The 16,497-nt window shown below is 44.9% G+C and overlaps 1 protein-coding gene across 1 annotated transcript in view; it reads left to right on the forward strand.

The window, feature by feature from the left end:
• The window catches only part of usp19 (ubiquitin specific peptidase 19), a 111,617-nt gene that overhangs the window by 15,148 nt on the left and 79,972 nt on the right, over nt 1-16,497 (forward strand). Inside the window, exons 4-5 of the mRNA XM_078203740.1 lie at nt 740-784; nt 10,816-10,944. Coding sequence (XP_078059866.1) covers nt 740-784; nt 10,816-10,944 — 174 coding nt within the window. The remainder of the gene's footprint in view (nt 1-739; nt 785-10,815; nt 10,945-16,497) is intronic.

Here is a 16,497-nt window from a genome sequence, read left to right on the forward strand (position 1 = left end):
TTCTAACCTGTGGATTAACTTTTAGTGGAATGGTGTTCTCGGAGATCCCTTTGTTCCTTTACCTCACCCAGACTCTCACCTTCTGAGTAATAAGTGACCTCCTTTATTATATTATTATAAATATTTGGTCACCATTTAGATCACAGCTCGTGTCACTGACCCACAACCCCCCCCCCCCCCCCCCCCCCTCGCAAAGGGTCTGGGGAGAAAGATAGGAACAACAGCTATCAGTGTTCCTCTCTCCTCCCTGTGGCTTGGTGCACTGCTGTCAGTGGCCAGAGAGTGGGGTGAAGTACATTTAACTGGCAGAAAATCAGTAAATGGGGAAAAGATGAATTAAATTTGTTCTTTTCATGTCACTTTTATGCACACCAAGGAAGTAGCATATTTTGGACTGTTGATTTGAGTTTGGCTTGGGCAGTTTGTCGGTGGTCTATTGCTTTCTTCAGTATTATTATTGAGGATTGTCAAGAAATTGAGGATTTTTTTCTCCTCTCTGAGGTGTGTAGCCCCTCCCTGCATCACTGCATTACAGGTGGCAACCCCTCGGCACCTGAACCCTCTGTGTTTCACTGGAGGGTGTCGGGGAGGGGGTGTTGTGGAGTTCTCGCTCTACACCACGCCTGACACGCTGCTACTGGCCTGGAAAATGCAAATTTATTGACTTTTTCAGTTTATTGGGGAGAAGGAAAACTTGTGCCCTCTGAACCTACCTGATCTACTGAATCTGTTTCTGTAGATTTGCCAAGTATTGAGGATGCATTGCAAGGGATAGACAGTGATGGTAAGTCTTGGAGCTTGCCTGTGTCCTAACTGTTCTGTAGCTGATTGTATTTAATAGCTGGAGTGTGGAACTACAGTAAGTGCTCCCCTTTTTGGCCTGAATGCCTCCTGCTTTCTGTGACCCAAATGCATCAAATTGCTTCAAGGCATATTATGTTTCTAATTTAGTGCATTTTTAACAAAATGAGCAGTGGACTAGTTTGTGGGATAGGGATTTTGGTAAAGTATGACCAGGCAAGGTGTGAAATTCAGGAGCAAGAACTCTTTCCGAAATACACTTGACGTTACATTTGTAGATTCTTTGCTTCTAAACTGGGTTGTATCTGGAGGGATTGTTTTGAGCTATGTACAACTGTGCTGAAGTACTGGCGATTTTAGGCCTTATGCTAGTAGCAGAACAGATACCTATGTGTCATCCTCTTGAGTATTTGTGCTAATAGGTCTTTGGCCTAACTTAGCTCATAAACAATTAAACATTGCCTCCTTACTTTTTTGTATGCTGTCCCTCTTGATGCAAATAAGAGCTCTTCACTCTGTAATCTAGTCAAATTTGTGCATTTTATAATGACCTGTGTACCTGCACACCAAAATTCATATATTGCATTTAAAATCATAACATTTAAGATGCACTTCTCTTCCCTGGTCTTTTTCTTTTTCCAAAAATGTATTGCTGATGGTGGCCAAAGGATGTTCCGTTTGGTACTGCACTCTGGAAATGCCAGAAGGTCAAGGAGCAGGAAGATTTTATCAGCTATGGCTGATATCAGGCCAGCATTTCTGTTTTGAATGAAGAAACCTTTGAGGGATGCATCCTAACTCTGGTATACACCAGGGATTGATCTGTATCACAGTCAGTGCTCTGGTAGCTGTGTGTTGAGAATATTGTGATTATCAGATTCCGTTGGTGTGAATTCCCTGATCTTGGATGTCTACAGGGCACCTTGTGTCAGAGGGATGGAGTGGTGTGGGGTGGGGGCTATTGCACTCCAATCAGGAAGCTCTTGAAAGCAGCCTCTGTCCTTTCTCCTTTACCTTTCCCAGCATGATGACAAGGCAAGGTGGTTCAGGCCTCGGGGTCTGTGTCACTCTGTTCCCCAAGTTGTTCTGACTTGGGGGTTTTACAAGAGCGCAATAAATAGCAGTAAGATTGGACCATAAGGCCCATCGAGCTTGCTCTGCCATTCAATATGATCATGGCTGATCTTGGGCTTCAACTCCCGTTTTCCTGCCTGCTCCCCTACAGCAGAACTCCTTGATTCCCTGGAAGACCAAAAATCTGTCTGTCCCAGCCTCAAGTGGAGCAGTGTTGTAGTATAGACTGGCCTTGTTTGAGCTGAGAGGTAGATGAAGAGAAAACATTCTGAACCATATGTATTGGGTTCTATCATCTGGAGCATCCTCTCTGAACTCATACCCTGTCAGTGAACGTGTAATGTTATTCTTTCTGTGCTCTGTTCATGGCTAACCTGGTCTCTTATAGGGAAGCTCTATGTTTGGCACCAGCTTGTTTACAGGAGTTGCAGACTCACCCACAAGAGGAACAATCCTCTCCACATCCATCCTGTCAATACTCCTCAGGATCTTAAAGATTTTTGATCAAGTTGCCTCTTATTCTTCTAAACTCCAAGCTTGGCCTTTCTGACCTTTCCTCATGAGACAACCTGCTCATTCCAGTTATTACTCTAGTAAACCTTCGCTGAACTGCTTCCAAAGCATTTATGTTACCTTCATAGACCTCACAAAGCCTTGGGCCTCATTAGCAGAGATGGAAAATAAGCTGCCCTGCCCTGACTCCTGGGAGCTATTTCTCGAAGATGCAGAGTTTCATCAGTTATGATGGAGCATCTTTGGAGATTTTCGAGATAGGCAGTGGGGTGAAGCAGTGATGCACCTTGGCACCAACTCTCCAGTCCATATTTCTCCAAGGTGTTGTTTTACATTTTTGGTGATACAATAATGATGTCTATCTGCTCAACTTGGCGAGAGTGGTCTTGGTGTGCAGTGTGTGGAGTGTCCTCGTACAAGTCCATGAGTTGCTGCTTGCTGATGTCACCACGCTGGCATCCTGTACTGAAACTCACTTGCAGCCGTTTGTTGATCGGTTCTCCATGTCTGCAAGACAATCAGCATCAGGAGGACTCAGATTATGGGCCAGGGTGTAGAGGCCATCGACAGTTTCACATATCTTAGATCAAAAATTACAAGCAACCTTGATGCTGAAATCAGAATTGAGATTGCCAAGGCTACAACTGTCACATCAAAGATGAGAAGTCCAGCATGGACCAGCAGCAAATTAACCGAAAATACAAAGTTCCGTGTGTACCAGGCTGGTGTTCTGAGCACCCTCCTTTACAGTCATGAGGCATGGGCAATTTATGCTGAACAGTTCTAACCGCCTGCTCCCACTCCACTGCCTCAGACAAATATTAGGCATTTTCTGGGAAGACAGATTGCCGAATGCAGAAGTGCCCCATAGTGCAGGGATCCCCTGCATGTTTGCCCTCTTGAATCAGAAGAGACTCCATGGACTGGGTCATGTGAGCCAAATGGATGACAGCTTCATGTGGACATGCTTCGTGGCGAACTTGCTATTGGCATGAGAGCGATAGGTCACCCACTTCTGCAATACAAGGATGTCTGCAAGCAAGCCCTCAAATCGACCTGGATTGGAGTCGATGAATGGCAACTCCTTGCTGCTGACCGGAGAGGCAGGAAAGCAACAGCCAGGAAGGACATTGAAAAAGCAGGGGACAAAACAATGACTCGATGGTGGGAAAGAGAACCCAGTGGAAGGGAAAAAACTCAACTTCGAGCCATGCTATTCAACTGTACCAGCTGCTGAAGGAGCTGCCATTCATGAACCGACCTGTACAGCCACAAGAGCCTCTGTTCACTGCAGAAATGGCATACACCCTGGACACAGTCCATCATCTCCCGAGACAGACAGATGTCCTAACAAGTAAAGCAAGGGCTGGAAGAGCAATCATTTTCCCTGAAACAAGACTATCTTTGTCCCAGTCCAGAAGAAATGAAGTGGGTTGGATCGGGGGTTTAGGAAACCGGGTGGGCAGGGCAGAAGCAGCAGCAAATAACCTGAAGCTGAAACTGATGAGAATTGCCTTGGTGAGATAAAGTTAGAAAATTCAGCACCTCCATATGATACAGCATTACGTTTCAATGGTTAGGATTGGGTTTGCTATACAAATTTTATATAGTTGAAATAACTTTTATTGTGCACCAGTCTTAAGTTGCATGTCGATTTCTAGCTGATTCTTAACTGCACACTATTCTTGTCAGGTGTCTGCATTGGCATCATAACTGGCACAAGCCACTTTGCTTTTTGTCAGATTTCAGAAAAATTGTTGCTTTTGTTGGTAATCACTCTGGGAGTCCCTTCCCTGAGAAAAATTAAACAGACTCCCACCTGAATTGACAATGTTCTTTGTGCTCCAAATGCTAATTGCTGACGTTTATCCTAATTATAACTCCAGTTATCTGCCAATTAAATTGATTTTTCAGCAGTAGCAGCAAAGTTGCCAGTTATGCTGTCCACACCCATGGTTTGGCTGCATTCTGCAAATGCTGTGCTGAAAAGGGCTCGTGGCTATTTGGGGATCCTTGTTGCATGCAAATTAACTGTGTGTTTCCTACATTACATCAGGCACTAAACTTACAACATTTTCAAAGCAAATTACAGCGGATGCTGGAATTTGAAACAAAAATCAGAAAAGGCTGGAATATCTCAGCAGGTCTGACAGCAGCTGTGAAGAGAGAAAGCTAGCGGTTTGAGACTGGGTGACCCTTCGTCAGAGCTCACCGGGTGAAAAGTTTTCAATTCTTGGTCTAGGACAAGGGGGACATAACAGTTGGAGAGTTCCACACTTCTATCAATCCTCTGCATGCAAATGCATTTCCTTACATCGTGGGCCGAAGGGCCTGTTCTGTGCTGTACTGTTCTATGTTCTTATGTCTCTCCTAAATGGCCTGTCCACTCACTGATCAGTGAAGTATGTTTCTATCTACCCTATGAATTACTTTGGAATCCCTAAAAGCTACCATCGAATCATCCCGCAACCTTCTATATTCCAGGGAATACAAACCCAGTTTATGTCATGTCTTCAAAGCTGACCCTTGGACTCCAGGTAACATTCTGGTGAATCTGCATTGCACTCCTTCACAGGCTGATGCATCATGTTTAAGATGTGATGCCCAGAACTCTACACAGTATTCCAGATGTGTTTAGTTAAATGCTACTTGTTCTTGAACCCTGTTGTCTAGTTAGAGTAGCAGTCGGTGCGATTACACAGCTTCATTGTTAAATATGTGCTTATTTCTGTGTGTCTGGGTGGAAGAATGCTGGACTTGTTTTCTTTTTAAAGAAACAGACGTCGCTTGTTTGTGAAGGGACAACATCGTGGGCCGAAGGGCCTGTACTGTGCTGTACTGTTCTATGTTCTATGACTGAAGATTGATCTGTTTTTAACAAGCTGTCGGTAATTATTAGGAATATTGCAGGCTGTTCACAGCCCAGGTACTTCTATATTCTGTGAGCCACATGGCGAGTACTGTACAGGAGCCAAGTACTCAGAATCTCTTATCTAAATTTGGATTTGCATCAACATTGATGTGTATCCAAGTAAGTACCTGTTTCACAGATACTAACATTTATTTATTAGTCACTAGTGATGATGATGATGGTGTCAAGACTAGCGCGTGATTTGGATTAAAGTGAGGGAGAGTTGCGCAGCGTCAGCCTCACTCTCTCTTCCCAGTTCCCATCTGGATCCAGTGGCAAGACAAGAGTCGAGACGGCTGGAGATGGGACTAGGCGCAGTGGGTGACCAGGACGTCTACTGTGTCTTGTCCTGCTCTTCGTGTTCCACGACGCTTGCAGAGACCGCCGCCTTGACCGTTGGACCTTCCATTGGTCTCGTCCACTCGACCTGCCGGAGTCTGTCTTCATATGCTGGGATAGACATCTCCCAATCTCACCGAGGGGTGAGACCCATTGGCTACCCTCGCCTGGTTTAGCCGGCTTGTCGAAGTCACTAGTAAGGCTTACATTAACGCTGCAATGAAGTTACTATGAAATTACCCTAGTCACCACATCCAGTGCCTGTTCAGGTCAATGCACCTAACCAGCACATCTTTCAGACTGTGGGAGGAAACCAGAGCACCTGGAAGAAACCCACACACAGTCACCCAAGCCAGGAATCGAACACTGGTCCCTGGCGCTGTGAGGCAGCAGTGCTAACCTAGCTGCTAGCTGCATCTGATAAAATTTAACAGTCAAGAGATGTAGAATCCAGTTAACTTCATATTGAGAGTCATGATCCTTCTTTACCTTGATCTTTATGAACTGAACTGAAGTAGTTAAGCATGCAACTTATCCTTTTAACTAAAGATTAAATGCAACCTAACCTCCAAAGCAAGTTAGATGGCTTTGTTGCTATTTTTGGATGTTAGTCACTTACTGCATTGGTTTACAGAGCCTTTTTTAGACTTCTGAAGCTACTCAAATGCTCTTGGGCAAACGAAGCTTGCCCTTTATTTTAAATCAACCCTACCTTCTGCCCTGATTTTTCAATCCTTTCTCACTGGAACTATATGTAGTTGCTGCACAAATGCACTGATCATACTTTATCTCATGACCAGATTTCTGGTTTCTTTGGCTCTCCGCATTTTTCTTCTGGTTAAGGATCAGACTTTGGTCCAATATTTTACTAGTACTCTGTCAGGCAGAGCAGTTTCCACAAGCAGAGTTAAGTCGCCTGTAGGATGGTGTCATGTCACAAAACACTGATACAGTGACTGCTGTGGACGTCCACGACCTTCTGCTTTCTGCCTTGAAAGACAGGAAGTGGCATTGTTGGGCTAAGATGTTGAGGCTTAAAATAACGGTCCAATTTATTTACACACAAGACATAACACAGAGCTAGAAAGAAACGACATAGAATGGAATGCTGACGATCAAGCAGATGGGGCAGTATCTGTGGACAGGTTATCGGAACTTCAGCATGAAACTAGTAATGTGGCACTTGGCTTACAGAATTCAGAATAAAGATGAAGATCATTCAATAATCTTCTAGTCTTTGTACTGGTCTTGACTCAGTTTTTCATGATTTTCATCGATAACAGGCTTCTTAAGACCCTCACCGGATACAGACAATGCTATGCATGAAAATTGAAAAGATTAGAGGGACCGTAATTTTCATAGGGTGATCTTTCTGGTCCACTCGATGTTTGCTGTTCGCTACTGAAACCATATCTTGCTCACTCAATGCTTTGTAACACGGTCGGGGCACTGAGTATAGGAATTGGAAAATCACGTTGCAGCTGTATAAGACTTTGGTTAGGTCACATTTGGAGTATTGTGTACAATTCTGTTCGCCACACTACCGGAAGGATGTTGATGCATTGGAAAGGGTGCAGAAGAGATTTACCAGGATGTTGGCCTGGTTTGGAGGATATGGACTATGAAGAAAGGTTGAACAAACTTGGATTGTCTTCACTGGAGCGCGGACGATGAGGGGAGACCTGATAGAGGTTTACAAGATTATAACATGCTTGGATAGAGTGGAGAGTCAGAGTCTTTTTCCCAGAACCGAAGGGTCAATTACTCGGGGGCATAGGTTGAAGGTGAGAGAGAGAGAGAGAGAGAGAAGGGGGGGGGGGATATTAGATTAGAAAGGCATCTGTGTTGGCACAGACTTGGTGGGCCGAAGGGCCTGTTCCTGTGCTGTACTGTTCTTTGTTGCTAACCTATACTGCTTTTAATAAAAGCTTTCTTGGTGCTTCAGCTATTTAAGATGTAATGAGCTCATTTGTAAACTTGCTTTCTATTAACTCTTTAATAACAGAGCCAACCTTTGTCTCACTGCCAGTGTTGCCACTTCGGAGTTAGAAACACAATACTGTGGACGTTGGAGATTGGAAATCAAAAACAGAAAATATTCCTGCTGAGTACTGCAAGCACTCTTTACTTTCACCAGAGTCAGAAGGTCCTGGGTTTGAACTGATTTCCAGTTAACATCCAGCAGATACTTGCGTTCCACTGCATCGCACTGTTCCTCAGGGATGAGCATGAACATATAAAAACAATAACAATGCCAGACTTCTGCTCAGTCTGTGAATCCTTCCATTACGTCACATTCTCCACAACACAAAAACAACTCGTGCTAGCAGTTCAGGCCAGCCTGCCATTGCAGTTTATGGATCAAATATAATTTTTGTTCAGGGTACTAGCAATTTGAATAGCACCTAGCAACAATCCTCTTGTATAGTTCACTAGGTTTGATTCAGATTTTGTCTACGTCTTTCCAGTTCAGAATAATGCAAATGCAGAGGATTTAGCCTTTTAGTTGAACCAGCTCGAGAGCTTGCATCTCATTAGATTGATATAAACTGGAAATGCACGCCTCTCAAATATTCATGTTGATGTTTTAAACATATTGAGAACATTCCACTTTTTATTGATTCATTCATTCAAGAGATGTGGGTGTCGCAGGCGAGGCAAGCATTTATTGTCCTTTCCTAATTGCCCTAAAGGTGGTGGTGAGCTGCCTTCCTGAACTGCTGCAGTCCATGTGGTGTCGATACATCCGCAGTGCTGTTAGGGAGGGAGTTCCAGGATTTTGTCTCGGCAGCAGTGAAGAAACGGTGATATATTTCCAAGTCAGGATAGTGAGTGCCTTGGAGGAGAACTTCCAGGTGGTGGTGTTCCCATGTATCTGCTGCCCTTGTCATTTTCGAACGTAGTGATCATGGGTTTGGAGATGCTGTCTAAGGAACCTTGGTGAGTTCCTGCTGAGCATCTTGTTGGTGGTACACATGGCTGCCACTGTGCGTCAGTGGTTGAAGGATTGAATATTTGTGGACAGGGTGCCAATCAAGTGGCTGCTTTTTCCTGGATGGTGTTGAGCTTCTTGAGTGTTGTTGGAGTTGCACTCGACCAGATAAGTGGAGAGTATTCCATCTCACTCCTGACTTGCCTTTTAGCTTGTGGACAGGTTCTGGGGAGTCAGGAGGTGAGTTATTTGCTGCAGGATTCCGAGCCTATGACCTGCTCTTAGCCACAGTATTTTTTTGGCCAGTCCAGTTCAGATTCTGGTCAATGGTAACCATCCAGGATATTAATAGCGAGGAATTCAATGGTGGTAATGCCATTGAATGTCAAGGAGCAATGGTTAAATTTTCTCTTTGGAGATGATCATTGCCTACCACTTGTGTGTCATAGAGGTTTACAGCATGGAAACAGGCCCTTCAGCCCAACGTGTCTATGCCAACCCTTTTTAACCACTAAGCTAGTCCCAATTTCCCGCATTTGGCCCATATCCCTCTATACCCATCTTACCCATGTAACTGTCTAAACGCTTTTTAAAAGTCAAAATTGTACCCGCCTCTGCTACTACCTCTGGCAGCTTGTTCCAGACACTCACCACCCTCTGAAAAAATTGCCCTTCTCGACCCTTTTGTCTCTCTCCCCTCTCACCTTAAACCTATGCCCTCCAGTTTTAGACTCCCCTACCTTTGGAAAAGAGGTTGACTATCTAGCTGATCTGTGCCCCTCATTATTTTATAGACCTCTATAAGATCACCCCGAAGCCTCCACTCCAGGAAAGAAAATCTGTCTATCCATCCTCTCCTTATAACTTAAACTGTGGCACAAATGTTATTTGCTATTTGTCAGCCGAAGCCTGGATATTGTCCAGGCCTTGCTGCATTTGGACATGGACTGCGTAAGTGTCCGAGGAGTCTCAAATGGTGCTGCAAATGTGTGCAATCAGCAGTGAACTTCCCCACTTCTAACCTTATGATGGAAGGAAGGTCATTGCTGAAGCAGCTGAAGATATTGAGCCAATGATATTACCCTGCGGAACTCCTACAGTGATGTCCTGGAGCTGAAATGATTGGCCTCCAGTCAGCGCAACCATCTTCCTTTTGCTTGGGCTTCTTGACGCCACTCTCAAATGCTGTATTGATGTTAAGGGCAATCACTCTCGCCTCACCTCGAATTCATCTCTTTCATCCATGTTTGGATCAAGGTTGTAATGAGGTCAGGAGCTAAGTGACCCTGGCGGAACCCAAACTGGGCATCAGTGAGCAGGTTTTGCTGATTAGGGGCAGTTGATTGAATAGTTGATGACCCCTTCCATCACTTTACTAATGATTGAGAGTAGACCGATGGAGTGGTAACTTGCCAGGTTGGATTTGTCCTACTTTTGTGTAGAAGACATATCTGGGCAATTTTCCACATTGCTGGATAGATGCCAATGTTGTAGCTGTACTGGAATACCTTGACTAGGGGAGCGGCAAGTTCTGGAGCACACGTCTTCAGTACTATTGCTGGAATATTGTCAGGACCCTTTGCAGTATCCAGTGCCTTCAGCTGTTTCTTGATATTATGTGGAGTGAATCGAATTGGCTGAAGACTGGCATCTGTGATGCTGGAACCCTCTACAGGAAGCTGAGTTGGATTATCCACTTGGCACTTCTGGCTGAAGATTGTTGCGGATGCTTCAGGCCTTATCTCGGTCTGTTTGTATCTGTTAAGCCCCTAATGCAATGGCACAAGTGTGTTTCATCTCTCAGGATGCACTGCAGTAACTCAGCAAAGCTCCTTCGACAGCACCTTCCAAACCCACAGCCTCTACCAAGAAGGACAGATAGTATGGGAATGCCATTGCCTACAATTTCACTTCCAAACCACGTTGCATCCTGACTTGAAACTATCTTGCTGTTCCCTCACTGTTGCTGGGTCAAAATCCTAGAACCCCTTTCCTCAACAGCCCTCAGCCTACCTCATGGTCTGCAGCAGCTCAAGAAGGCAGCTCGCTCTTGAGGGTAATCAGAGATGGACAGTAAATGCTGGCCTTGCCAGCGATGCCCCAAACTGTGAATGAATAATTGAAACAAACTCAATTTTTAAAGTAATAACCTGTGAAATATGATTATAACCCCCCTCAAGCTCTAGTTTCTAGGCTCCAGATGTTTTTGCACCATTTAACTCTACAGCTGTGCTTCTTCCCGCAGACCTGTTTGTCGACTGGAAGCAGAATGCAGATGAGATTATTGTCAAGCTGAAGCCAGGAGAGGCGAACCTAAAACTTGAAGAGGTTGATGCAGCATTCACAGACACAAGCTGCGTGGTTACATTACCAGGTGAGAACAAGCGATTATATGGCAGGGAAATTTGATGATTTATTGTCACATGTATTGGTATACAGTGAAAAGTATTATTTCTTGAGTGCTATACAGACAAAGCATACCGTACCCAGAAGGAAAGGAGAGAGTGCAGAATGTACTGTGACAGCCATAGCTAGGGTGTAGAAAAAAATCAACTTAATGCAAGTTAGGTGCATTCAAAAGTCTGATGGCAGCAGGGAAGAAGCTGTTCTTGAGTCAGTTGGTACATGTCCTCAGACATTTGTATCTTTTTCCCGACGGAAGAAGGTGGAAGAGAGAATGTCCGGGGTGCATGGCGTCCTTAATTATACTGGCTGCTTTTCCGAGGCAGTGACAATGTAGACAGTCAATGGATGGGAGGCTGGTTTGCGTGATGGACTGGGCTTCACGACCCTTTGTAGTTCCTTGCGGTCTTGGACAGAGCAGGAACCATACCAAGCTGTGATGCAACCAGAAAGGAGTGGTTGGTCTTAACTGATCTCTTAAAGAGAGGGAGCAGTGTCCAGGATGTGATTGTATAGGTATGTGGCCATCTAGTGCCTTACCCTCAGTATCTTTATTGGCCCTTCTGTCCATCTGACTGCCCTCTAATCCTGTCTTCACCTTCACCACCTGCTCGGACTCCAACCTCTACTATTCTGAATGCTTTTTGTCACTAATTCCTACTGTCATATTGACCCTCTTGTTTTCTCCACTCTACTCGCTCTAATATATCATGATCTTAACATCATTGTAAAACCATGGTGCTGCTGTTGTCTGGAGGACAGATTTACGTTTTCCTGAGGCTAATACTAATTCTCTGACTGCTCTGAACTACTTACTGAACTGTGCCGATTACCAACCACTAAGCTGTTAACTTGCAGACTGTGATCTTTTTCAGTAGCTCTCCACCACCATCACCACCTCCATCCCCCACAGTTCATTTAGAGTCAGAGGTTTACAGCATGGAGACAGGCCCTTCGGCCCAATCTGTCCATGCCACCCTTTTTTTTAAACCCCTAAGCTAGTCCCAATTGCCCACATTTGGCCCATATCCCTCTATACCCATCTTACCCATGTAACTGTCTAAACGCTTTTTAAAAGACAAAATTGTACCCGATTCTACCTCTGGCAGCTTGTTCCAGACACTCACCACCCTCTCTGGAAAAAATTGCACCTCTGGACACTTTTGTATTTCTCCCCCTCACCTTAAACCTATGCCTTCTAGTTTTAGACTCCCCTACCTTTGGGAAAAGATATTGACTTTCTAGCTGATCTATTTTGAGAGTGCAGAGTTTGTATGTTCCTGTCAGGATTAAAGGCAAAGTAAATCGGAATAAGGAACCTTGGTTCTCGAGGGAGATTGTAACACTGATTAAGAGGAAGAGAGAGTTGTATGAAATGTACAGGCAGCAAGGAACAGATCAGATGCTCGAGGAGTATAAAAAGTGCAAGAAGCTACTTAAGAGGGAAATCAGGAGGGCTAAAAGAAGACATGAGGTTGCTTTGGCAGACAGAGTGAAGGAAAATCCAAAGAGCTTCTATAGGTATGTTAGGAGCAAAAGCATAGTGAGGGATAAAATTGGTCCTCTTGAAGACCAGAGTGGTAGACTGTGTATGGAACCAAAAGAGATGGGGGAGATACTAAATGGTTTTTTTGCATCCGTATTTACTGAGGAAACGGGCATGGAGTCTACGGAAATAGGGCAAACTGGTAGGGAGGTCATGGAATCTTTACAGATTAAAGGGGAGGAGGTGCTTGCTGTCTTGAGGCAAATCAGAGTGGATAAATCCCCAGGACCGGACAGGGTATTCCCACGGACCTTGAGGGAAGCTAGTGTTGAACTTGCAGGGGCCCTGGCAGACATATTTAAAATGTCAGTATTCACGGGGGAGGTGCCGGATGATTGGAGGGTGGCTCATGTTGTTCTGTCGTTTAAAAAAGGTTCCAAAAGAAATCCGGGAAATTATAGGCCAGTAAGTTTGACGTCGGTGGTGGGCAAGTTATTGGAAGGTGTGATAAGGGATAGGATCTACAAATATTTGGATAGACAGGGACTTATTAGGGAGAGTCAACATGGCTTTGTGCGTGGTAGGTCATGTTTGACCAATCTATTAGAGTTTTTCGAGGAGGTTACCAGGAAAGTGGATGAAGGGAAGGCGGTGGATGTTGTCTACCTGGATTTCAGCAAGGCCTTTGACAAGGTCCCTCATGGGAGGTTAGTTAGGAAGGTTCAGTCGCTAGGTATACATGGGGAGGTAGTAAATTGGATAAGACACTGGCTCAATGGAAGAACACAGTAAGAAGTTTAACAACACTTCTTACTGTGTTTACCCCAGTCCAACGCCGGCATCTCCACATCAATGGAAGAAGCCAGAGAGTGGTTGTGGAGAATTGCTTCTCTGAGTGGAGGCCTGTGACAAGTGGTGTGCCGCAGGGATCGGTGTTGGGTCCATTGTTGTTTGTCATCTATATCAATGATCCGGATGATAATGTGGTAAATTGGATCAGCAAGTTTGCTGATGATACAAAGATTGGAGGTGTAGTGGACAGTGAGGAAGGTTTTCAAAGCTTGCAGAGGGATTTGGACCAACTAGGAAAATGGGCTGATAAATGGCAAATGGAATTTAACGCAGACAAGTGTGAGATATTGCACTTTGGAAGGACAAACCAAAGAAGAACGTACAGGGTAAATGGTAGGACTCTGAAGAGTGCAGTTGAACAGAGGGATCTGGGAATACAGGTCCAGAATTCCCTAAAAGTGACGTCACAGGTGGATAGGGTTGTAAAGAGTGCCTTTGGTACATTGGCCTTTATAAATCGGAGTATCGAGTATAAAAGTTGGAGTGTTATGGTAAGGTTATATAAGGCATTGGTGAGGCCGAATTTGGAGTATTGTGTACAGTTTTGGTCACCTAGTTACAGGAAGGATATAAATAAGATTGAAAGAGTGCAGAGAAGATTCACAAGGATGTTGCCGGGACTTGAGAAGCTGAGTTACAGAGAGAGATTGAATAGGTTGGGACTTTATTCCCTGGAGCGTAGAAGATTGAGGGGAGATTTGATAGAGGTGTATAAGATTTTGATGGGTATAGATAGAGTGAATGCAAGCAGGCTTTTTCCGCTGAGGCTAGGGGAGAAAAAAACCAGAGGGCATGGGCTAAGGGTTAAAGGAGAAAAGTTTAAAGGGAATATTAGGGGGGGCTTCTTCACGCAGAGAGTGGTGGGAGTGTGGAATGAGCTGCCGGATAAAGTGGTAAATGCGGGGTCACTTTTAACATTTAAGGAAAACTTGGACGGGTTCATGGATGAGAGGGGTGTGGAGGGATATGGTCCAAGTGCAGGTCAGTGGGACTAGGCAAAAAATGGTTCGGCACAGACAAGAAGGGCCAAAAGGCCTGTTTCTGAGCTGTAATTTTCTATGGTTCTAAGCCCCTCATTATTTTATAGACCTCTATAAGATCACCCCTTGGCCTTCTACGCTCCAGAGAAAAAAGTCCCAGTCTACCAAGCCTCTCCTTATAACTCAAACTATCAAGTCCCGGTAGTATCCTAGTAAATCTCTTATAGAATCTCTTCTGCACTCTTTCTAGTTTAATATCCTTTCTATAGAACATAGAACAGTACAGCACAGAACAGGCCCTTCGGCCCACGATGTTGTGCCGACCTTCATCTGAAACCAAGATCAAGCTATCCCACTCCCTACCATCCTGGTGTGCTCCATGTGCCTATCCAATAACCGCTTAAATGTTCCTAAAGTGTCTGACTCCACTATCACTGCAGGCAGTCCATTCCACACCCCAACCACTCTCTGCGTGAAGAACCTACCTCTGATATCCTTCCTATATCTCCCACCATGAACCCTATAGTTATGCCCCCTTGTAATAGCTCCATCCACCCGAGGAAATAGTCTTTGAACGTTCACTCGATCTATCCCCTTCATCATTTTATAAACCTCTATTAAGTCTCCCCTCAATCTCCTCCGCTCCAGAGAGAACAGCCCCAGCTCCCTCAACCTTTCCTCATAAGACCGACACTCCAAACCAGGCAGCATCCTGGTAAATCTCCTCTGCACTCTCTCCAGCGCTTCCACATCCTCCTTATAGTGAGGTGACCAGAACTGCACGCAATATTCCAAATGCGGTCTCACCAAGGTCCTGTACAGTTGCAGCATAACCCCACGGCTCTTAAACTCCAACCCCCTGTTAATAAAAGCTAAAATAGGGTGACCAGAACTGTACACAGTATTTCAAGTGTGGCCTTACCAATGTCTTGTACAACTTCAATAAGACGTTCCAACTCATGTACTCAATGTTCTGACCAATTAAATCAAGCATGCCGAATGCCTTTTTCACCACTCTGTCCACCTGTGACTCAATTTTCAAGGAGCTATGAACCTGTACCCCGAGATCTTTGTTCTGTAACTCTCCCCAACGCTCCATCATTAATCGACCAAAATGCACCACCTCGCATTTATCTAAATTAAACTCCATCTGCCATTCGTCAGCCCACTGGCCCAATTGATCAAGATCCCGTTGCAACCGGAGATAACAGTCACTGTCCACTATGCCACCAATCCTGGTGTCATCTGCAAACATACTAACCATGCTTCCTATATTCTCATCCAAATCATTAATATAAATGGCAAATAACAGTGGATCCAGCACCGATCCCTGAGGCACACCGCAGGTCACAGGTCTCCAGTTGAAAAACAACCCTCTATAACCACCCTCTGGCTTCTGTCAAGATGCCAGTTTTGTATCCATTTAGCTACCTCACCCTGGATCCTGTGAGATTTAATCTTATGCAACAACCTACCATGCGGTACCTTGTCAAAGGCCTTGCTAAAGTCCATGTAGACAACATCAACTGCACTGCCCTCATCTACCTTCTTGGTTACCCCTTCAAAATACTCAATTAAATTTGTGAGACATGATTTTCCACTCACAAAGCCATGCTGACTGTCCCTAATCAGTCCTTGCATCTCTAAATGCCTGTAGATCCTGTCTCTCAAAATACCTTCCAACAGCAAGCCCATCACAGATGTGAGGCTCACTGGCCTGTAGTTCCCAGGCTTTTCCCTTAAGCCCTTTTTAAACAAAGGCACAACATTTGCCACCCTCCAATCTTCAGGCGCCTCAGTTGTGACTATCGATGATTCAAATATCTCTGCTCAGGGATCTGTAATTTCCTCCCTAGCCTCCCACAATGTCCTGGGATACACTTCATCAGGTCCCGGGGGTTTATTTACCTTGATGCGCTTTAAGACTTCCAGCACCTCCTTCTCTGTAATATGTACACTCCTCAAGACATCACTATTTATGTCCCCAAGTTCCCTAACATCCTGCTTCCTCCCCAGACCACACAATACGGGACTTAACTGGTGGACTTGATTCCTTTTGTTCTTTTTCTACCATTGAACTACTTTGCTCTCGTCACTCCCCCCACAGCCCTTGTGCCTCCTCCTCTCCCCCCCCCCCCCCCCCCCCCCCCCAAACAAGGCCATTGTCCTGTTATTGCCCATCTACAAATCAGCTGCAAGTTTGAAG

Source organism: Mustelus asterias, chromosome 3, assembly GCF_964213995.1.
Source record: "Mustelus asterias chromosome 3, sMusAst1.hap1.1, whole genome shotgun sequence".
NCBI classification, from domain to species: Eukaryota; Metazoa; Chordata; class Chondrichthyes; order Carcharhiniformes; family Triakidae; genus Mustelus; species Mustelus asterias.